At 41.0% G+C, this 24,978-nt stretch overlaps 1 protein-coding gene across 2 annotated transcripts; it reads left to right on the top strand.

Moving 5' to 3' along the window:
- Positions 1-512: 512 nt before the first annotated feature.
- LOC124133956 (N6-adenosine-methyltransferase subunit METTL3-like) lies at positions 513-24,745 on the top strand. 2 transcript variants are annotated; one of them, XM_048397701.1, is made up of 16 exons: positions 514-799; positions 1,559-1,862; positions 2,674-2,725; positions 7,440-7,492; positions 8,675-8,744; positions 10,681-10,770; positions 11,901-11,937; positions 13,752-13,871; positions 16,894-16,949; positions 17,717-17,833; positions 18,579-18,766; positions 19,010-19,048; positions 20,971-21,079; positions 22,693-22,758; positions 23,844-23,956; positions 24,268-24,745. In XM_048397701.1, the coding sequence occupies exons 1-16, from the start codon at positions 637-639 to the stop codon at positions 24,380-24,382; spliced, it is 1,692 nt and encodes a 563-aa protein (XP_048253658.1). In that variant the 5' UTR covers positions 514-636; the 3' UTR covers positions 24,383-24,745. The 2 variants fall into 2 exon arrangements, with proteins under 2 accessions (XP_048253659.1, XP_048253658.1); XM_048397702.1 differs by lacking the exons at positions 23,844-23,956; positions 24,268-24,745 and adding an exon at positions 23,739-23,834 and having other exon boundaries at positions 513-799.
- Positions 24,746-24,978: the final 233 nt, after the last annotated feature.

Here is a 24,978-nt window from a genome sequence, read left to right as displayed (position 1 = left end):
CCCCACCTCCACCTTGTACACAGTGAACTGGCATAATGCTGCATGAGGCACATTATCCCCTCAAAATGCAGAGAGTCTGCCTTTGTATATATTCAATCAAAAAGTCTAAAATATCTGAAGTTTAAAGTATTTGTACGGTTGTGGATGGGACGTTTAAAGAAATTTGGTATTTATGCTACCCAACAATAAATACCGAAAGATTTTACGACACTTCATTTATCACAGGTGGTTTCTTTTTGTCAACAACAGTTATCTCCCATACACACAGTGTAAACTGGTTCCACTAATGGTGCGCGCAACTGACATTGCGTTTTAAGATATTAGTAGACATGATCCCAGTCAAAAATGGGAGTAATCATTTATGAGAATCATTGTTTCTATTTTATACATCATTCATGCACAGTTTCCCCTACTTGGTGATCTGAGAATTATAATTAAGAGCTCTCCTGCAAAGCTTAGAAAACATATTTTTGATCATTCACGATATGGATATTTGTGATTGAAATCACTGGTAAGGAAATAACTTCTCATTTGGAAATGGCGGATTTTTTGGAGACAATAACATGAACATCTCTACGTGTTAATATTACGGTGTAAAATCTTTGTTCATATCAGCAGACATTAGAGAATTTGATCATGTCAGATACTTGGGATGATATCCAGGCTGTGAAAAGCCGACATAACAGCCTCCGAGCGAAGCTTCTGCAAAGGAAGAGAGAGCGAGAAGGCTTGGTTGCTGAATTGAAAGCACCTGCATCGACAAGTGCCTCACCATCTAGTACCGTGACAACAGCTACAGGTATACCACTTTTCATTTACCATATTTACTGGGTGATTTGATTAGCGACTGACTGTAATCTTAAGAAAGTCCAAAGGCCAAGTTATCTGTAAAGTTGTTAAATCAATTTCTACTAACCCTCGCCTGTTTGACCATGGTGAAGGGTTCAGGTAGCATAATTTAGATCAGCATGAACCATATAGATGAACCAATCAGACTTCGTCTTTCATACCTTTAACTCATCATTATTCATGCCACATACATGCAGATTATTTTGTAACATTGGAAAAAAAGACTGATTTTTTTGTGCACAGACCCGCTGGTTATGTGATAAAGCATGGATGCTACTGGGATTGTTAGCATAGTTAGGCACAAAGTCGTGATACAGTACATTTAAATATTTTGAGGTTAAGGACTTTTATACAGAAAAAAGGGCAAGCTGGTGATGAAAGTTCCATGTAAACAGAGATGTTTGGGTCCAGAGTCAGTGTTTTTCCATGTGGTTATTTAACAAATATGATGATCATCACTGAATCATCCTACTGCTATAAATGATTCAGTGAGCTGCAGGTAACTACCCCTAGTACATGTATTTAATTATACTCTCAACAAACTTCACTTTACTATATTTACTACCTAGGCTAAATTTATGCTTTTAAGCTCATGGAAGCCTGAATGGTTGCTTGAAAACAAACTACCTATGGACGAAATAACCAGATTTTACCCTATGAACTTGACATGCAGGAACCCATAACAAATTGTCATAATGAATGATTCTAGAGTCTTCGTCAGCCTCGTCCCAAGTGAGTGTGGCTTCTAGTACCTCTCAGTCTCCGGCAACAACCAGGAGTGTCAGTCCGTCGCCGTCCTCACAATCAACGGCAGCAGCAGCGTCCAAGAAGTCCGACTCCGTGGACCCTGATGTGGAGAGGAACCTGCTTCTGGTCTTGTGTGACTTCAACCTGGAGATCCCTTCTGACTCCCGGATGATAACAGAACTTACAACAAAGATGCTGGGGAGGGAGACGCAGCTGTCAAGCATCGAAGAACTGTTACAAAAATTTGCAGCTCAACAGATGATCAAGTGAGTGGGAGAAGATAGTTTCAGTCTGAGACTTTAGCCAGTACAGTAGTTCAAAGCTTGAGTTTAGAAAAAAGTTCATTTGATCTATTAAGCCCAGCTGCTAACATGGCTCATAGTCCCTCTGTTAAAACAAAAAATGACACTGTCTCTAGAGTTGTCAGGCCAGGGTCTGCTGATCATAGGGGGCACGGGTGGCCAAGTCGTCTAAGGCGAATCACGGTTTGCCCCGATTATGTTTCTAGGTTTGGCAGCACCATACCCGTGCTCATGGGTTTCACCGAAGTGGTAAACGTCTAAGACCTGTATCACTTCGGGCTTTCCTCCCACATTAAGCTGACACACTGTGATATTACTGGAATACTGTTTAAAGTGGTGTTAAGCCCAACATACTCACTCACTCACTCACTCACTCTGCTGATCATATGTCCAAAACTCATTTGATTATGATCCTTGGTCATATCTTATGTTACTATTCTTGTAAATAATAATAATTATGATGACATTGGTAGTTTTGTAGTTTGTATGGTAACCATAGTTATCCGTCATGTTGGTTCCAATATGGATTTCCAAAATAAATGGTTTGAACAAATACATGAGATGTTGAAAACTGGGATGTGTTTGTTTTGAGACTTCCATATCATTCCAATCACAGTTGGCCTGATCAATGTTATCACAAACATGAACATAATCAAAGTTTTCACTGTATGAGGTTAAACTACAGATTTTTTTAGAAAATTCATTTAATGAATTTGTTACATCATGTACATAGCAATTGCACATAATTTTCATATCAACCTTGCTTTCTCTTCAGAATTTCCACTAAAGATAAAAACCTTGTTGTCAACTCGCTGGATCTGGCAAAGGTCGGTTGCAAATTCTGCATGCTGTTTGTGTATTCATCCATCTTACTTTTATTTAGGGTTTTATTAGTCCCGGCTAGTAGCTGAAACCCGTTACTATGTTTACTAGTCCTGATGAACAAGAACTAGTGTTTACTTCAGTGTGTTGCGTACTTGAGGTTGTTGTATTACATTGTGTGACCTTTGCTTGCGATGATCAGGGTCCTCATCCACAGAGTGTCCACAGCCATTTGACCTATCTTAGCTCCATGATCCACAGAGTGTCCACAGCCATTTGACCTATCTTAACTCCATGATCCACAGAGTGTCCACAGCCATTTGACCTATCTTAACTCCATGATCCACAGAGTGTCCACAGCCATTTGACCTATCTTAACTCCATGATCCACAGAGTGTCCACAGCCATTTGACCTATCTTAACTCCATGATCCACAGAGTGTCCACAGCCATTTGACCTATCTTAGCTCCATGATCCACAGAGTGTCCACAGCCATTTGACCTATCTTAACTCCATGATCCACAGAGCGTCCACAGCCATTTGACCTATCTTAGCTCCATGATCCACAGAGTGTCCACAGCCATTTGACCTATCTTAACTCCATGATCCACAGAGTGTCCACAGCCATTTGACCTATCTTAGCTCCATGATCCACAGAGTGTCCACAGCCATTTGACCTATCTTAGCTCCATGATCCACAGAGTGTCCACAGCCATTTGACCTATCTTAACTCCATGATCCACAGAGTGTCCACAGCCATTTGACCTATCTTAGCTCCATGATCCACAGAGTGTCCACAGCCATTTGACCTATCTTAGCTCCATGATCCACAGAGTGTCCACAGCCATTTGACCTATCTTAACTCCATGATCCACAGAGTGTCCACAGCCATTTGACCTATCTTAACTCCATGATCCACAGAGAGTCCACAGCAATTTGACCTATCTTAACTCCATGATCCACAGAGTGTCCACAGCCATTTGACCTATCTTAGCTCCATGATCCACAGAGTGTCCACAGCCATTTGACCTATCTTAGCTCCATGATCCACAGAGTGTCCGCAGCCATTTGACCTATCTTAACTCCATGATCCACAGAGTGTCCACAGCCATTTGACCTATCTTAACTCCATGATCCACAGAGTGTCCACAGCAATTTGACCTATCTTAGCTCCATGATCCACAGAGTGTCCACAGCCATTTGACCTATCTTAACTCCATGATCCACAGAGTGTCCACAGCAATTTGACCTATCTTAACTCCATGATCCACAGAGTGTCCACAGCCATTTGACCTATCTTAGCTCCATGATCCACAGAGTGTCCACAGCCATTTGACCTATCTTAGCTCCATGATCCACAGAGTGTCCGCAGCCATTTGACCTATCTTAGCTCCATGATCCACAGAGTGTCCACAGCAATTTGACCTATCTTAACTCCATGATCCACAGAGTGTCCACAGCCATTTGACCTATCTTAGCTCCATGATCCTCAGAGTGTCCACAGCAATTTGACCTATCTTAGCTCCATGATCCTCAGAGTGTCCACAGCCATTTGACCTATCTTAACTCCATGATCCACAGAGTGTCCACAGCCATTTGACCTATCTTAGCTCCATGATCCACAGAGTGTCCACAGCCATTTGACCTATCTTAGCTCCATGATCCTCAGAGTGTCCACAGCCATTTGACCTATCTTAGCTCCATGATCCTCAGAGTGTCCACAGCCATTTGACCTATCTTAACTCCATGATCCACAGAGTGTCCACAGCCATTTGACCTATCTTAACTCCATGATCCACAGAGTGTCCACAGCCATTTGACCTATCTTAGCTCCATGATCCACAGAGTGTCCACAGCCATTTGACCTATCTTAGCTCCATGATCCACAGAGTGTCCACAGCCATTTGACCTATCTTAGCTCCATGATCCACAGAGTGTCCACAGCCATTTGACCTATCTTAGCTCCATGATCCACAGAGTGTCCACAGCCATTTGACCTATCTTAGCTCCATGATCCACAGAGTGTCCACAGCCATTTGACCTATCTTAGCTCCATGATCCACAGAGTGTCCACAGCCATTTGACCTATCTTAACTCCATGATCCACAGAGTGTCCACAGCCATTTGACCTATCTTAACTCCATGATCCACAGAGTGTCCACAGCCATTTGACCTATCTTAGCTCCATGATCTACAGAGTGTCCACAGCCATTTGACCTATCTTAGCTCCATGATCCTCAGAGTGTCCACAGCCATTTGACCTATCTTAGCTCCATGATCCACAGAGGGTCCACAGCCATTTGACCTATCTTAGCTCCATGATCCACAGAGTGTCCACAGCCATTTGACCTATCTTAACTCCATGATCCACAGAGTGTCCACAGCCATTTGACCTATCTTAACTCCATGATCCACAGAGTGTCCACAGCCATTTGACCTATCTTAGCTCCATGATCCACAGAGTGTCCACAGCCATTTGACCTATCTTAGCTCCATGATCCACAGAGTGTCCACAGCCATTTGACCTATCTTAACTCCATGATCCACAGAGTGTCCACAGCCATTTGACCTATCTTAACTCCATGATCCACAGAGTGTCCACAGCCATTTGACCTATCTTAGCTCCATGATCCACAGAGTGTCCACAGCCATTTGACCTATCTTAACTCCATGATCCACAGAGTGTCCACAGCCATTTGACCTATCTTAGCTCCATGATCCACAGAGTGTCCACAGCCATTTGACCTATCTTAGCTCCATGATCCACAGAGTGTCCACAGCCATTTGACCTATCTTAACTCCATGATCCACAGAGTGTCCACAGCCATTTGACCTATCTTAACTCCATGATCCACAGAGAGTCCACAGCCATTTGACCTATCTTAGCTCCATGATCCACAGAGTGTCCACAGCCATTTGACCTATCTTAACTCCATGATCCTCAGAGAGTCCGCAGCCATTTGACCTATCTTAACTCCATGATCCACAGAGAGTCCACAGCCATTTGACCTATCTTAGCTCCATGATCCACAGAGTGTCCACAGCCATTTGACCTATCTTAACTCCATGATCCACAGAGAGTCCACAGCCATTTGACCTATCTTAGCTCCATGATCCACAGAGTGTCCACAGCCATTTGACCTATCTTAACTCCATGATCCACAGAGTGTCCACAGCCATTTGACCTATCTTAACTCCATGATCCACAGAGTGTCCACAGCCATTTGACCTATCTTAGCTCCATGATCCTCAGACCCGTGAAGATTCCGGGGTAGAATAGGTCTTCAGCAACCCATGCTTGCCGTAAAAGGTGACTATGCTTGTCGTAAAAGGCGACTAACAGGATCGGGTGGTCAGGCTCGCTGATTTGGTTGATGCATGTCATCGACCCCAATTGTGTGGATCAATGCTCATGATATCAATCATTGGATTGTCTGGTCCAGACTGGATTATTTACAGACTGCCGTCATATAGCTGGAATATTGCTGAGTGCGGCGTTAAACAACAAACCAACAACAACAACAACAAGGATCATAAGCTTACATATGTCGTAGCTCGATGAATGTTTGTGGATCAGGGCCCAGTATTGGCAACTACAATTGTGGTGAAACATTAACACACTTCCATGTTCCTGATGGCTTTTGAAACTGCCAGTCCCAGTGGAATGACGTCTCTTAAAATTACCAGTCCCCATCAATCTTTGTCAGTTCCAAGTTTAAACAAACATATGAAAATTTCCTAGTTTTATTTCTTTCAACATCATGTTCAGTGCAGTACATTCATGGCTGACAAATTCAATGACGTCATCACTAAATTAGCTTCCTTAGATCTACATGTCATTCACACAAAGTTCAGTCACAAATTTCCCCCTTTTTTGAATATTTCACTGTGGTTTGAGACAAAGTCTTTACAAACTGATGTTTATCCTCGAAGCAAAGCCAAATCTTACTTCCTTGCACTAAAAATAGACTGTGGAAAACCCTGATGTTTATAATGTTAAAAGGGGCGGTCGGGTAGCCTAGTGGTTATAGCGTTAGTTCGTCACGCCAAGGACCCGGGTTCGATTCCCCACATGGGCACAATGTGTGAAGCCCATTTCTGGTGTCCCCCGCCGTGATATTGCTGGAATATTGCTAAAAGAGGCATAAAACCATACTCACTCACTCACTCACTCACTAAACATGTGAAAAAGACAAGCTGACTTTGTTTGAAAAATCTATTTTATAGATTACCGTTGATGTTTTGTTCAACAACAAGGATTTATTAGGAACTTTATATACCAGTACATGAGGACTGACAGTCTCATAAGACAGAGTTTAGATAAGGCTTAAAAAATAAAAGAACTGGTTCACAGGAAGTGGCTTTTGAAAATAAAGTGCGGGTGGGTGGGCTGTTTTTGTTTTTTTTGGTTGTCCAAGCTTGTATGTGATCAATTTTTTTAAAGTCCTTTTTCAAGTATTGTAAATATTTTAAGCATTTCACTGCCAGGGTTGTGTGTTTCAGACGCAGAATATTTAATGATTTTTTATTATATTATATAATGGAAATAAAAATGAAACGTGAAGCGGATTTTATGATGATGTTTGCGGTGCCTGAGAACCAAGACTATTATTTTTTTTAGCCAAATGCTTGACTATCTTCATTCATCTACAAGGAATTGAAATATTTTATTGTTAAACATTTTGAGAAGACATTGATGTTGTACTACTTCCTGTTCAGTTGTCAGCATTTACCGAGGGTCAGGATGGCAAGAAGAAAAGGAAGAGAGACAGGTAAGATAGTTGTAACGATGAATGATAAGACTGTCACAATAAGATTTATCAGAGTAAATGAATTTGAAGCTGTCTCCGACGTTGTTACAAGCATTTTAAATTTTACATTATAAATTAACAATGATAGCTTTGATCGTGTTATCAAATGAAACAATTCTGAACTTTATTTGTAACAAAGAGTGTAAATTGTATCATGCTTTTAAATGTTTCCTCATGTCGACAAAAACACTCCGAACTCAGATTGTTTAATGACCATGAGACCCATGGAGATCTGGGGTAGAATTGGTCTTCAGCAACCCATGCTTGCTGTAAAAGGTGACTATGCTTGTCGTAAGAGGCGACTAACGGGATCAGGTGGTAAGGCTCGCTGACTTGGTTGATGCATGTCATCATATCCCAATTGTGTGGATCGATGCTCATGATGTCAATCACTGGATTGTCTGGTCCAGACTCGATTATTTACAGACCGCCATCATATAGCTGGAATATTGCTGAGTGCGGCGTTAAACAACAAACAACAAGCAATGACCATGACCCTGTTCATGACCAAGCTGTTTGACACTTCACCAGATCAACACATTAGACAGGAAGGAAAATAAATACGTGAAAGATGTGTTTTGGTTTGATTAACTTTGAGAACAGCGATACCTTCTTGATTGATTTACTGGTAACAATAGCAGCTTGAGATGCCAGGTAGGATTTGATCAAACTAATATATACATTTGAGCCAAGTCCTCCTGTTTTGGCTGAACGATGTATCAGTTAAGGAAAGTAAACAACACTCACTCAAAAAATCTGCCCTTGTTTTATTACCCTTCAGCATGTTCAGGCATATCAGGTGAGATAATTTAATTCTGAACAGTGTGCCCCGACTATGTTATCAAGTTATCAGTCTTTTGGCATGTGTTGATAAAACAATCATCCTTCTTTCCTGCCCCTGTTTTTTCCCTGTCTGATAAATGTGTTTAAAGGGGGAAGTCTAAGGCTTCAAGTCTTGATGGTGTATTCAAAGTCATAAGGGTAACCTAGATCTTCTCACTGTACCCCTTTAATGATAATGCGTAACTAATTTTGAGTTATGGAATCAAACTTGCTAGGACTGCCAGACCAGTCTCTCTCTAATGTAAAGAGTTCAGTTTCATGTACACATGCCCTTTAATTTTGGTGTATATATGTCTTCAGTGAGGATGACACAGTTGAACCTCAGTCAAAGCAGCAGTGCCCTGCCGATGCTCCTGATGACAGTATCGAGGTAACAGTACTTCCATCCAAAGATTGGCTGATTTAAACAATGATGATCCCATGAAAATGTCCATGTTCATCTATTTATGCATATATATCAATTCTATATCAAAACCTGTACAAGCAACACAATTTCATTGATGTGACAAAGTTTGGCTTATTGTTATACAAACAGATTATCCATATCTGATATACCCCGGTGATGTACAAACCCCTCCAATTTGAGCAGATTTACAAATATATGTATCTCTTTAGAACCCCACAGTTGGGGTATGTTTCGGGGTATTGTGTATCATAGTGTAGTGTACACTTGTGTGTTTGATATGTATTTCCTTCAACACCTTCAGGACCCGTGAAGATTCCGGGGTAGAATAGGTCTTCAGCAACCCATGCTTGCCGTAAAAGGTGACTATGCTTGTCGTAAAAGGGGACTAACGGGATCAGGTGGTCAGGCTCGCTGACTTGGTTGATTCATGTCATCAATCCCAATTGTGTGGATCGATGCTCATGATACTAATCACTGGATTGTCTGGTCCAGACTCGATTATTTAAAGACCGCCGTCATATAGCTGAAATCAACACCTTTAGAGCCCCACATCTGTTTTTGTAACAGAACCTGGTGAGCTATGACATGCCAGAATATGCAGGGATAATTCTAGGGTGGGGCCTTGTGCTTTTAGCCCCTAAATTTAAATGAAGGCCAAACTTTCAAAGACAATGGGGTATTTCAGCATTGTGCTCTATGGGCAAGTGTGGGTGTACCTCGGGAATATTTAAAATTTTCATATAAAGGGCCCATGTCGGAAAATTCCTGGAGTGAACCCTGAATTTGGAATATTTGCTGGGACATGTGCACACTTGTCAATCACCAGGGTCCAATGGGTGCTTTAAGAAAGGGTTAGATTCTCTCCGCCTCTGCTGTGAACATGTCAGAATATTTTTTATTTTAGTACATAAATGTATGCTGTAGGGATTGCAGGTGCCAGCAACCTCTGCTGTTTGTAAAAGGGGACCAAATGAAATCGGCAGGTCAGCTTCGGTGACCTGGTTGACTGCTTGTCATCATACGCTGATGGTGTAAAATACGCATCAGAAATGCAGAAATACGCAATAAAAAAATTTCCAAGCGTATCAAATACGCAACGAACATTACAGATACGCTACAAAAATAAAACTTGTGCGTATCATGTGAAGTAACCCTGCGTATTCGATAAGCAAATCAGCAACTTATTTTGAAATTATATACGGGCATTCCGTCAACCTTGCCAAACTCCACGATGACAGTTACTTCATGATCAATTGCCTTCACACTTTCTTGTGGAAGTATTGTGGTACTTTTGAGTCCTATAAAGCTCTCGAACCCACACGACACCAGATTGCAGGGACTAGATGAATAGTGTTTTTAAAAATTTAACTTAAATACCAACATGTGTAAAAACTAGTGGGTAACAGAAATTTGAATACCCAGATAGAATTACTGATACCCAATGATTTTAAAATGCATGGGTAAAATACCCACAACACCAAAAGCTTATCTGGAGCTCTGATCATTATTCACAATATCAATCACTGGATTGTCTAGTCCAAACTTGATTTACAGGCCGATGTCATAAAGCTGGAATACTAATGTACGTCAGTAAAGAATTGGGGGATTCCTGGTGAAAATAAATCCTTAGTACTCAATCATTCTTGTCGTAAGAGCCCATGGAATTGGAGATTGAGAAGTCATTCTCTCTGTCTCTGATGGTTGTGTGACGTTGGGATGTTGGTCATGCTATCAGCCTCTGGGTGACCTGTCACTGACATCATTATCACTGACCATGTTGACTGCCATGATACTGCTGGAATATGCTGCAGCATTAAACAACATCCCGTCCCTCCTTCTTTTCCTGCTGTCACCATGGTAACCATGTCCGGGTGTAAAGTTGCAGTTGTTGATGTTGTAGAGCCTGTTGTCCATGCAGTCGGCCAAGGAGAGAGAGGAGAAGAAAGTGAATGAGGAGATCCTCCAGCTGCTCAGCAAACCCACGGCCAAGGTACAGGCACACTGGAACAGTTCTTGTAGTTTGAATATTCATTTCAAAGATGTACTTTTTTAAAAACATTTACAATTGTTAGAAGCTTGTTTGAACATGTTTACTCTCCAATCAACCTGTTATGGAATAGGTCTTCAGCAACCCATGCTTGCTGTGAAAGGCGACTAAGCTTGTCCTAAGAGGCGACTAACGGGATCAGGTGGTCAGACTCGCTGACTTGGTTGATGCATGTCAGCGTATCTCAATTGCGTGGATCGATGCTCATGATGTCATTCAATGGGTTGTCTGGTCCAGACTTGATTATTTACAGACCGTCATCATATAGCAGGACTATTGCTGATTGTGGCGTTTAACAACAAACAATACAATATGTTATATCAGTAGTGAATAATTGCTGCCTTATCAGAAAACAACTAGTTTGTTGGGTCATTAGCAGAAATAAATTAGGTTTCAAAAATAAAAGAATTGGTTCTCAGGCAATGACTTTTGAAAATATAGTGTGGGTGGGCAGGAGGTGTTTTTTTGTTGTTGCTTGTTCAACCAAGCATGTAACCAAATAAACAGTTGTGTATCATCAACCTGGGAACGGGCCTCTCTACATAAACAAGCAATTAAGCATACAAACTCCTATTGCCGCCATGACCATAAAACGAGGTGCCCATGTAAAGGGAAGTAATTATGCTATTTTGGATTGCATTGTTTAATAGGATTTTTTGTTTTGTTTTGAAAATGGAATAAAAACGAAATGTGCAGCAGACTTTATGATGAGACGGGCGGTGTCTGAGAACCAAGACTATTATTCTTTTCAGCCTTAAATATTGGTCATGTTGATGATAGTTAAAGAGCCACTCTGAAATGGAAGTGAATTAAATAGTAATGTGATTAGCTCAGTGAAATAGTGCCAGTTCACCCTATTTGTGTTTCTTGGTTGCCATGCCGATGCTCATGGCTTTTGCCAAAGTGGTAAACATCTCTAAGACATGTATCACATTGGGCTTTCTGCCCACACCATGCTTACATCGATATGACTGAAATACTGTTCAAAACAGCATTAAACCCACTCACTCACTCACTCTTCGTGTAGAAGTTGTGTATGAACTGTACATTGAGAATCTTCATTTTTGTCACAGGAACAGTATATGGTGGACAAGTTCCGGTCTCGTGGAGGTAATGGTTGCATGGATTGATGGGTCTGGGTATCTACAGTGGGTCACTTGCATGCTGGATAGTGGTACTGGTGACAGGAATAGTGGCTAAGATTGTAGTTAGCACTTTTGTAATGTAAAAACTTGTAGCAAAATTATACATTGAAGCATGTTCATGATGTCTGCTGATCTCAATTTAGATGTAATATTTTGAAACAAATCGGTAAACTATGAAATGAAACAAAACATGACTTCCTCTGCAGCACTGTCTTTAAGCTGGATTATAGAAGCTGAAGTGGGATTATAGAAGCTGTAGTGGGATTATAGAAGCTGTAGTGGGATTATAGAAGCTGTAGTGGGATTATAGAAGCTGTAGTGGGATTATAGAAGCTGTAGTGGGATTATAGAAGTTGTAGTGGCACTATAGAAGCTGTAGTGGGATTATAGAAGTTGTAGTGGGATTATAGAAGCTGTAGTGGCATTATAGAAGCTGAAGTGGGATTATAGAAGCTGTAGTGGGATTATAGAAGCTGTAGTGGGATTATAGAAGTTGTAGTGGCACTATAGAAGCTGTAGTGGGATTATAGAAGTTGTAGTGGGATTATAGAAGCTGTAGTGGCATTATAGAAGCTGAAGTGGGATTATAGAAGCTGTAGTGGCATAGAAGCTGTAGTGGGATTATAGAAGCTGTGGAAACTGAAGTGGCATTATAGAAGCTGTAGTGGCATTATAGAAGCTGTAGTGGCATTATAGAAGCTGAAGTGGGATTATAGAAGCTGTAGTGGCATTATAGAAGCTGTAGTGGCATTATAGAAGCTGTAGTGGGATTATAGAAGCTGTAGTGGCATTATAGAAGCTGTAGTGGGATTATAGAAGCTGTAGTGGGATTATAGAAGCTGTAGTGGGATTATAGAAGCCGTAGTGGCATTATAGAAGCTGTAGTGGCATTATAGAAGCTGTAGTGGCATTATAGAAGCCATTGTGGCATTATAGAAGCTGTAGTTGCGTTATAGAAGCTGTAGTGGCATTATAGAAGCTGTAGTGGGATTATAGAAGCCGTAGTGGCATTATAGAAGCTGTAGAAGCTGTAGTGGCATTATAGAAGCCGTAGTGGCATTATAGAAGCTGTAGTGGCATTATAGAAGCTGTAGTGGCATTATAGAAGCCATAGTGGCATTATAGAAGCTGTAGTGAGATTATAGAAGCTGTAGTGGCATTATAGAAGCGGTAGTGGCATTATAGAAGCTGTAGTGGCATTATAGAAGCTCTAGTGCATTTGGAAACTGTAGTGGCATTATAGAAGCTGTAGTGGCATTATAGAAGCTGTAGTGGCATTATAGAAGCTGTAGTGGCATTATAGAAGCTGTAGTGGGATAATAGAAGCTGTGGAAACTGAAGTGACATTATAGAAGCTTAGTGGGATTATAGAAGCTGTAGAAACTGAAGTGGCATCAAGCTGTAGTGGCATTATAGAAGCTTTAGTGGCATTATAGAAGCTGTAGTATCAAGGGAGACAGTGTTGACTTATGGATGTCAACCTCTTTATTCTTTCAATGTAATGTTTCAGTGCAGGTGCTTTTAACTTTAATATGTAGGTTGGCTAGTACCTTTATAACTTCCCCACCTGTACCCAAATGTCACGTTGAAAGAACAAAGACCTTTCAAGCCCTAAAATAAACTTTTTCTCATCTCTGCAGGAATTACCAGTAGCATGCAGACATATGAAAAATATGATGCTGCTGGGAACGTGACTCAGCGGAGTTTAAATACGTTATTATTATTGTTATTATTGGTATTGTGATGATGTTTAAAGTGTACTGATGTGACAAATTACAGGGGTCCAGCTGCAGGAGTTCTGTCAGTATGGAACAAGGGAGGAGTGTGTCAAGGTCGGCCAGAACCCAACACCTTGCAAGAAGCTGCACTTTCGCAAGATCATACACAAACACACTGACGGTAAGTAGCCTAGCAACAGAGGGGGACGTCTCTACAGCTGTAGAGTCATCTCTTGCCAGTGAAGGTGCACAATTTGTTGTGCAGAGTTACCTCCCTTAGCCATTCTAGAATCTGCTGGCTGTGGGTTTGAATCCCAGATTCACCCAGATTATGATTGTTGGTTTGTCAGCACTATGTCCATGCTTGTGCTTTCACCTGTGGGGTAAGCATCTAGGATTTGCATCATTTTGGGCTTTCCTTCCACGACAAGATATAACTGAACTTCTGTTCTAATTGGAGTTAAACCCTGTTAACTCATTATCTGGGTTAGAATAGGTCTTCAGCAACCTATGCTTGTCACAAGAGGTGACTAACGGGATTGGGTGGTCAGGCTTGCAGACATGGGCGATGCATGTCATCGTATCCCAATGGCATGGATTGATGCTCTCGATATCAGTCACTGGATTGTCTGGTCCAGACCTGATTATTTACAGACCCCTGTCATATAGCTGGAATATTGCTGAGTGCGTCGTTAAACAACAAACAAAAAACAAAAACAAACACTCTCACTGGATAACCAAACTGTCATGTTCCAATCTTATTTATCATGTTAAATCAATGTTTTAATCTTTATGAAACAATTTATAGAAAATGATCTTCAAGAACTGGTCCTGTGTGAAGTATGACAGATTTAGTGGCAGGAAAACCCAGAAGACAGTCATCATAATAGATTACCAAACAAATCTATATTTAAGAGGCGACTAACGGGATCAGTGGGGTCAGACTCACTCACTTGGTTCATGCATGTCATCTTATCACAATTGCTTGGATCGGTTTTGTACATATTATTCACCATTTCTTGTGGACAACGGTGATAAAATCTTGAATTTTGTCATTTGACCTAATTGTAAAAAAAGGTTGTCCAAAACAGAAATGATCAAAAGTCATGTTTGTTGTTGCAAAGTTCTGGATTTTATATTGGTCGGTAAAGGTATAAGGCCTGATTGAAAATCACAAGGACATACAGATAGAGACATAGGTTCAGCGTAAATATCTGGTGTTGTTGAAAGATTTAATCGGAATGTAGGAATTGTGAACAGATAATCAATACTATCTTTCTTATAGACAATAAAATGCGTCAGTATGGTTTTGTTGTTATTTAGCGAAAAACTACATTTCTCTGAAAAATAAGTGGATATTTAAATTGTATGGGGTACAGTGTAACATGTTCACTACCAGTCTACCTCTGTGGTTTTGAGGGGCGGTCCGGTAGCCTAGTGGTTAAAGCGATCGCTTGTCACGCCGAGGACCCGGGTTCGATTCCTGACATGGGTACAATGTGTGAAGCCCATTTCAGGTGTCCCCTGACATGATATTGCTGGAATATTGCTAAAAGCGGCCTAAAACCATACTCACTCACTCACTCTGTGGTTTTGATAGTTCATGAAGATTGTTTAGAAAATTCATAATGAACAGTTCATTTTTTGCTTTCTTGTCAAATGTCTTGTGACCTGAAAAGGTTGATATTTTCACACATGGAAATGGCCATTCACGAAAATATCCACTTTATAGGATCAAACAGCATGCTCAGTGAGATACAGTAAAACATGGTTATACCGCAGATGTTTTATTCAGTGTTTTGTCGGCCAATGTGTGTATGACAGAGACAATTGTATAATATTAACAGTACAGACTATTGTATATGAGAAGTTCCATATTTCTGTTATAAGGAACTTCCTTTACATATTTGGCACAATTTATGAGGGTACATGTACTTTTATCATTACTGTTCAACAATTTGTTATTTTTCATAATCTTTGGCATATTTGTATAACTTGTTGTAAGCTTTTTTCTGAACTGTCTATACGCAGTACAATAAAACAGAAAATGGATTTTATATTCAATATTATTACAGTGACATATCTGGCATATTTGACTCTCAGTTTCAGTTTCTCTACTTCTGCTATTACACTTAATGGTGACTCATGCGATTTATGTAAACATAAATAGCTTAATTATCACCTTTTAGGTCGTGGGTATATAGTTATACCAAGGTTCCATCCGTCCGTCTGTCTGTCCGTCTGTCCGTCCGTCCGAAAACTTTGTCCACGTGATTTCTCTTAAACTATTCAGTGGATTCATCTCAACCGTAGTACATATAATCTGTGTCATATGGAGGGGTGCAGTCAAAAGAAAAAAAAATTGTTTTTATTAATTTTCTTTTTTTTAATGTATTTTTCAAACCCTAACCCTATCCATTATTTAATTTGAAACTACTGACACACTAGGCGGGTTGGGGGTATTAGTGAGCCACGCTCACTTTTGCCCTTGTTTGTCTATTACCTTGATATTTGTTACATAATATTCTACAGATGATAAAGACTTAATTTGGTTATTAAGTTGAAAACGTGATGACCCATTTAGTTTTGCCTGGTTTTAAAGGATTACATGGTAGTGTTGAATACAGAACTGTGAGCCCTACTCACACCTTAATCATGTTAATGATGTTTGTTTCCTGATATTGTTATTTCTTTCTTATCATTCAAGGAGTTCAGGCAATCATATTTCCCTGTGTGTTTTCGTTGAGTGGATTCTTATCTTGTTCCTTGTTAGAGATGGCAGGTTGTCTCTTTTAGATCAGGTCTCAGTATGACTCAGTCAGCGAACATGATAAGGATATTTACACAAACTAATATAAGTAGCGGTAAATGAAGGAAGTCTTCATTTATGATTTGATTGGTCCAATGGTTCGATATTAAATAGCTTACACACATAATCTTGAATGTGACACTAGACCCCAGTTCGCCTGTCCTCATATACACTTAGATTGATTAAATACTGGGGATCTTTTAAATTGTGTATTAAGTAATAGCGAAACAGTGTCACTCTGTGTCGACTGACTGAATGTGACACATTGTAGATCCAGAACACAGAAAGACATCACAGTGAACTGACTGAGTGGCCAATGTCAGACATTTAGAAGTTGTAATGAAAGCTTCAGTATGTAGGAATGTGCTAATGATTGACGTTGTTTGTGTTGTAGAATCTCTGGGAGACTGTTCCTTCCTCAACACCTGCTTCCATATGGACACCTGCAAGGTATGTTGTCGTTAAGGATACCTGCAAGGTATGTTGTCGTTAAGGATACCTGCAAGGTATGTTGTCATTAAGGACACCTGCAAGGTATGTTGTCGTTTAGGATACCTGCAAGGTATGTTGTCATTGAGGACACCTGCAAGGTATGTTGTCGTTTAGGATACCTGCAAGGTATGTTGTCATTGAGGACACCTGCAAGGTATGTTGTCGTTTAGGATACCTGCAAGGTATGTTGTTGTTAAGGATACCTGCAAGGTATGTTGTTGTTAAGGATACCTGCAAGGTATGTTGTCGTTAAGGACACCTGCAAGGTATGTTGTCATTGAGGACACCTGCAAGGTATGTTGTCGTTAAGGATACCTGCAAGGTATGTTGTCGTTAAGGATACCTGCAAGGTATGTTGTCGTTAAGGACACCTGCAAGGTATGTTGTCGTTTAGGATACCTGCAAGGTATGTTGTCGTTAAGGATACCTGCAAGGTATGTTGTCATTGAGGACACCTGCAAGGTATGTTGTCGTTTAGGATACCTGCAAGGTATGTTGTCGTTAAGGATACCTGCAAGGTATGTTGTCATTAAGGATACGTGCAAGAGGTATGTTGTCGTTAAGGCTACCTGCAAGGTATGTTGTTGTTAAGGCTACCTGCAAGGTATGTTGTTATTACACCTGCAGGGTATGTTGTCATTAAGGACACTTCTCTTTGTATTGATGAAAGCAGCTCTCTGTTGAGTCTCACAATGCACAATGGTATCATATGATCTTGTTTGTAGTATGTCCACTACGAGATCGACTACCCGGACAACCAGAACGAGATGGCGCTCATGAAGAAGGAGGCGGCCATGTCCAAGTCTGGCCCTGGGAGTGACGTCTACATGTACCCACCACAGGTCAGTAAAACAAGAAGTGTTGGGCTGGAGGACAATCGCCAACGACATCTGCAGTAATACTGTGTGAAAACAGATTTTCTGTTTTCAGTATTAAAAGAATAATTTGGACACTGTATTTTCTATTTCTTAAGTTTACACTGACCTGGGTCATTTTTCTGACGCATTCTTACAAAAACTGGTTGCTTGACTTTGAGACACGTGACCTATGGCAGAGATCGTCTTGATGAGAAATGTGGTACTGTATTCTCACTGCCTCCATGTTATATATTATATATCCATCATAAAGTCTACTGGTACCCTTTTCCAAAAGACCTGTGAAGATCCGGGGTAGAATAGGTTTTCAGCAACCCATGCTTGCTGTAAAAGGTGACTATGCTTGTCGTAAAAGGCGACTAATGGGATCGGGTGGTCAGGCTCGCTGACTTGGTTGATGCATGTCATTGTATCGCAATTGCGTGGATCGATGCGCATGACGTCAATCACTGGATTGTCTGGTCCAGACTCGATTATTTACAGACTGCCGTCATATAGCTGGAATATTCCTGAGTGCGGCGTAAAGCAACAAACCAACCAACCAACCTTTTCCAAAAAGTAGAACTAGTCAAAACATTGTGGACATATTTGATTCTTCTATTAGTTCATCATTTGAAACAAAGTAGAGATAAGAGAGAAGGAATCGCTTATCAACAAATTGATTATAATAATGGAGGCTTTGGTTCTGATCACCCTCTGCCTTGCTTCACAGTGGATTCAGTGTGACTTGAGAATCTTTGACATGACGACGCTGGGCAAGTGTGCCGTTGTGATGGCCGACCCCCCGTGGGACATTCACATGGAGCTTCCGTACGGAACAATGAGCGATGACGAGATGAGGCGACTTGACATCCCCGGCCTGCAAGATGAGGGCTTCATCTTCCTGTGGGTCACTGGCAGGTAGGCTGCAGTCGATGATGTTGCGGTTGATGTCAACGAACACTCACACTCAATTTTCATTTCAACATGTCCTGATTACAAAGAAAACAAAGTGTTTTTATAATGAACAATGTAGATATGATTGTTTGAAATTTACTTGAGCTATTAATTGTATGTTCTCTTTGTGTGTTTTTCATTGTTGATTTATTATTTTGGACAGTGTTTGCAGAAACTCTGATCAATGGCCTCTGTCTTTTTTTATAGAGCCATGGAGCTGGGGAGAGAGTGTCTGGATTTGTGGGGGTGAGTTTGTCTGAGGCACGTTTGTTTGGAGGTCATGTAAAACTTCTGATGAGTTGACATTGTCAGTGAGGAAGGGGATGGTTGGTGTCCTGGTAGGCTACCCAAAATCTCAAGACGAATCAGTAAAGTTAAAAACATGTGTGGCTTCCTCTCATAGGCAGAGCTGTCCCTGTAGACATGTGGCGGGGGAAGGTTATCCCAGCAAATTACACCAACCTTGGTGTGAGGTGTACACTATGACTAACAGCAGCTGACCTTCTCCTGCATCGTGACGGTGGAATAGTTGTTTTTAATGGGATAAAAAAGAATTTAAATTATGAAAATCCAACTCTATAAAATCAGTATTAAAAAAATAAATAAGAGTGAAATGTATTGTGTAATAGTGGTGCATGGTATTACTGGTATACCGATATACCATGGTTTGAAATACTAATGAATATACATCACAATATGTTGTATATTGCATTTTTCAAAACTATGCATATTTTCGTCTTGTTGGCAAAGTTTACATAAGTGACAACTGACAAATTGAAGGAAATTAAGAGTCCTGTGATCCAAAAATAAACATTTTTGCGACCAGCTTCCTGTATATAATCATGCAGCGTTAGAAATTGGCACTAGTCCTGTAGTCCTTACCAAACTGCCCAATAGTAAAGGTATCCCAAGGACTAGTAGAAATTGGCCCATTTTAAGGGTTTTGCTATATGTTATCATTATAAGGACTAGTGGACAAAAACTGTTTGTTTCTAACCCTGTAATGCGTTGTGGTCATAGCAACATGCAACAAAATGGCAGGCGACTACGAAGTGCGGGGGAAGTCTGATGTGTGGGTCCATTTTTAGTTGGGTTTATAACAAATTAAAGGTGAAAGAATATAGTACATGTATATTGAGGTACGGATTGCAATACATGAATCATTATTGCAATATATTGCAGTACGAACTTCAAGCCAATACACATCACTTCTGTGTAATAAATAATTCATAGATGCTGATGCTGTGTGTGATGTTGATGCTGATGCTGATGCTGATGCTGTGTGTGATGTTGATGCTGATGCTGATACTGTGTGTGATGTTGATGCTGATGCTGTGTGTGGTGTTGATGCTGATGCTGTGTGATGTTGATGCTGATGCTGATGCTGTGTGTGATGTTGATGCTGATGCTGATGTTGTGTGTGATGTTGATGCTGATGCTGATGCTGTGTGTGGTGTTGATGCTGATGCTGTGTGTGATGTTGATGCTGATGCTGATGTTGTGTGTGATGTTGATGCTGATGCTGATGCTGTGTGTGGTGTTGATGCTGATGCTGATGCTGTGTGTGATGTTGATGCTGATGCTGTGTGTGATGTTGATGCTGATGCTGATGTTGTGTGTGATGTTGATGCTGATGCTGATGCTGATGTTGTGTGTGATGTTGATGCTTGTTCTGATGCTGTGTGTGATGTTGATGCTGATGCTGATGCTGTGTGTGGTGTTGATGCTGATGCTGATGCTGTGTGTGGTGTTGATGCTGATGCTGATGCTGTGTGTGATGTTGATGCTGATACTGATGCTGTGTGTGATGTTGATGCTGATGCTGATACTGATGCTGATGCTGTGTGTGATGTTGATGCTTATTCTGATGCTGTGTGTGATGTTGACGCTGATGCTGATGCTGTGTGTGGTGTTGATGCTGATGCTGTGTGTGATGTTGATGCTGATGCTGATGCTGTGTGTGATGTTGATGCTTATTCTGATGCTGTGTGTGATGTTGATGCTGATGCTCTGTGTGGTGTTGATGCTGATGCTGATGCTGTGTGTGATGTTGATGCTGATGCTGTGTGTGATGTTGATGCTGATGCTGATGTTGTGTGTGATGTTGATGCTGATGCTGATGCTGTGTGTGATGTTGATGCTTATTCTGATTCTGTGTGGTGTTGCAGCTACAAGCGGTGTGACGAGGTGATCTGGGTAAAGACCAATCAGCTGCAGCGGATCATCCGTACTGGCCGCACTGGTCACTGGCTCAACCACGGCAAGGAACACTGTCTGGTGCGTGCAAGCTATAGAATAATGAGCAGTTTTATACTTACAGACCCTCCATGAGGAGATACATCAGCACCCATACTTGTGGAGTGCAACTCCATGGGAATCAGGTGAACATGCCCAGTGGGGATTCCAGGAAGTGGCCTCACGTATTCCATAACTTGTTGTTGAACTTGACTTAGGTCATCTTCCCGAGGCAAGAGAGTTAACTGACTATAAAAGTCCAGTTTCCACCCTTGCCAAACTAGGCTGGTATTATGGAGTTAGATCCCATGCATAATCCAATCAAAATCGCACAACGAAATAGAAATCCGGTTTGTAAACTGTTGGGCAGATTTATGTCGATTGCAGGATTTGCAAAGCATGTGCACCGCCAACTCGTTGTCAACAGATATTTTCCAAACCTTTTAATGGTTTGAATGAAGGTGCTCGCATGATTTGATGCACTTCGTGATGTAAGACCCTTTTTATCAAACATAGATCTTGATTTTACACCAGATCGTCATGACGTGGCATCACCGTTTTGTTTGAAACAAATGCAAGTGATGGAATGTGATTGGTCTTGTGGAAAAACTTAGAAGGGACATAACTCGTAATAACCACTGGTAGCGCTACAATCGAGCCCACAAATTCCAGCCAAGTTCGGCAAGGGCGGAAACTGGACTTTTAAAGTCCGTTAACTCTCTTGCCTAGGGAAGATGGACTTCGGTGTGGTAACCGTATCTCTGTGCTGCTCCCTGTAAAGGATTTTGATTTTGACATTCCGCTACACAGAGTTACAAGCTGTGTGCAATGGCCGCTAAATTATCTTTACTGGTCTGGATTCCAACTTATATGGTTGCACGATCTACACTGTAAGTACTTGTATTTGAAGGACACGTTGAATCATTTCATTTTTCATTTGATCATGACACATTCACCTTGCTGAAGCATATTTAAAGTCTGATGCAGATTTGGCTGGGGGATCTATCAGGAAAACACGATGGGGCCGCCATTAGCTCTGTGTAGTGACAAGTCCATAGTAATATTGTCTGTAGGGAGCAGCACATAGATATGGTCACTGCAGCTTAAGTTGACTAAGACCGCCTCCGTGGTCTAGTGGTAGAGCGTCCGCCCGGAGAGCTGAAGGTCCGGGGTTGGATCCCCGACCCCATCATACCAAAAGACGTTAAAAGATGGTACTTGTTGTTACCCTGTCTGGCGCTCGGCATTAAGGGGCTAAAACAAGGACTGGTCGGCTCGGAGTCAGTATACTGTGTCTGAGTGGGGTATTCATGTTAAACTGAGGCATGGTATCTCAGTGAGCTAGCACTATAAATCGGCATCAGTCCGTACTAGTACAAGCAGCCACACACATACATACACGTGCATGCACGTCGCTATATAAGTGCAATAATCTTGGACGCGACGTTAAACCCCATTTCACCTCACCTTAAGTTGACTAAGCAGGTGGTCAGGCTTGATCACTCGGCTGATCCTTATCCAGCCCCAATGGCTATGATACAAGGGTTTGCCTGATCGTAACTCCAGTATTTACTGGCCACCACTGTATGGCTGGAATATTGCTGACTAGGGCCACAAGCAACGAACACTCACGGACCTGTCTCTTTTTACTTCAGGTTGGAGTGAAAGGAAATCCTAAAGGTGTCAACAAGGGCCTTGACTGCGATGTCATCGTGGCGGAGGTGAGTGCACTGATCAAGTATGATGGTCAGTCAAATCTATGGGTGTTAAGCTGGGAACGTTGTGTGATCATGACAAAACTGTTACTGTAAGGTTGTGTATTGGCAACACAATTGCAATTAAAATTGATTACAATACTGGTATCTGTATTGCGATATATTGGAACTAAAATGTTTGACACTAATTGTACACGCAGATCCTTTTTTTTACATGTTGAAGTAAATATTTCAAAGTGATCATGGTCAGTCGTTGCCATGTTGTAGTCATGGATACAGGGGAGATAACATCGTCATAGAAACACCCCTCCGCATTTCCACCATTTTGTCAATACATTTTGAAGGGAAACATTGTTTGTGAATTAATTTCTGTGCAGAGTTTAGGCTAAATGATAATAAGAATAACGAAACTTGTAATATATTTTTTACCCAATATGCCAGTACACAGAAGGTGACTAACATGATTGGGTGGTCAGGTTTGCTGACTTGGTTGATGCATGTCATCGTATCACACTTGCGTGGATTGATGCTCATGATATCAATCACTGGATTATGTCCAGACTTGATTATTTACAGACTGTCGTCATATAGCTGGAATATTGCTGAGTACGGCATTAAACAACAAACAAACAAACATACATAAAAAATATTGCAATACATATCATTTGAAAAGCGTATTGCAGAATACATGTATACCATTAATACTGTGGAGTCCTATGTTACTGGTTGTTAAATATGACAAAATGATGGATTTCAGCCTACTTGAATCAGTAGACAAATCGTACACCGACTACCACGAGGTCCAAGTTCACATGACCATGACAAACTTTTTCTGATGTCGATTTTCAGATAACATACATGAATGTAGATACAATTTAACCACATTTTGCATTACAAGAGTCCATCATATGTTCCTTTGGAATCTCAGACAGGCTGACCCCGGTACTAGGATGTATTAGATATGAGAGAGTTGTTTGTTTGTGTAGGTTCGAGCCACCAGTCACAAACCTGACGAAATCTATGGCCTCATAGACAGGCTGTCCCCCAGTACTAGGATGTGTTATATATGAGAGAGTTGTCTGTTTGTGTAGGTTCGAGCCACCAGTCACAAACCTGATGAAATCTATGGCATCATAGAGAGGCTGTCTCCCGGTACTAGGAAGTGTGAGCTGTTTGGCCGACCCCACAACGTACAACCCAACTGGTAGGTCCTACTCCTGCATATTCAAACCTCAAGTCAGATTTGTTTATAAAAGTCAAAGCTAAATTTCTTGAGAAAAAATAATGTTTTTGTTTAATGATGTATAACATGTACAAGGATAAAGTAATGCAAATTATCTAAAGCCTAGAATTGTAGTTAAGATGGTTTGAAGTTTGCCATTATTGTAAAGGTGTCAAGCTAATATGGCTGAAAAACTGTTCGAAGCTGAATTAACTTGAATCACTAACTTCTTAATGCTTAATTTTAAATGTCCTGGGATGTTGTAATCCACCTGTCACATTGCTTGTTTGTAGGATCACCCTTGGCAACCAGGTGGAAGGTGTGAGGCTGAAGGATCCGGATGTTGTCAAAAATTTCAAGGAGAAATATCCTGACGGTAACTGCTTGACTCCCCCCAAAAACAGGTGATAGCGCCAGGGAGATTGCGTTGGACATATTCTGATGTTCAGGAAACATCAAACATGAGATTCATGCACATGTCTGGCAGATTGGAGTAGGAACATCCAATCAGCTTCAAGCTTGGTTAGAGGGAGCCAATCAGATTCAAGCATTCCTGAGAGCACATCACATTTAAGCCCTTTGGTCTAAGAAACACATACTGAATCATATTTGCTGTGATTTAGATTTTAAAGAGACAATAAACAGCCCAGTGCTTGATTGTCAGTGTAATTTGTGGAATCCCCACCCATGGATATAACTTGTACATAACTGTCTGTGTCAGTGGAATATGATGGTGTACATGGTAATAACTAATAAACGTGTACATGGAGATAATGTTTTATGTTGTTCAAATAAATCGATGGTGACCCTGGTCTTTAACACCAAATATTCTGGTCAATGTAATATGTGTACTGTGATTGATGCAGTAGTGCCTTGATGTCAAATTACAGAATTCCAACAATATGGATGCTGTTGTATAATGACCTAGTAGACAGAGGTAGAGGTTCTCATCAGGGATGACACTTGTGCTAAAATGGGTCTCTTGCTGGACCATGTGCTTATCC

This window comes from Haliotis rufescens, unplaced genomic scaffold, assembly GCF_023055435.1.
Source record: "Haliotis rufescens isolate VD_foot unplaced genomic scaffold, xgHalRufe1.0.p SCAF_17, whole genome shotgun sequence".
Lineage (NCBI taxonomy): Eukaryota > Metazoa > Mollusca > Gastropoda > Lepetellida > Haliotidae > Haliotis > Haliotis rufescens.
Note: the sequence above shows the minus strand (reverse complement) of the source record. Positions and strands in the feature narration are given on the sequence as shown.

Excerpts from the sequence above, each read along its gene's own strand:
- LOC124133956 (XM_048397701.1), top strand. The coding sequence starts at position 637 with ATGTCAGATACTTGGGATGATATCCAGGCTGTGAAAAGCCGACATAAC. Across the intron at positions 8,745-10,680 it reads CTCCTGATGACAGTATCGAG|AGCCTGTTGTCCATGCAGTC; the intron begins GTAACAGTACTT and ends TTGATGTTGTAG. Across the intron at positions 18,767-19,009 it reads TTCCTGTGGGTCACTGGCAG|AGCCATGGAGCTGGGGAGAG; the intron begins GTAGGCTGCAGT and ends CTTTTTTTATAG.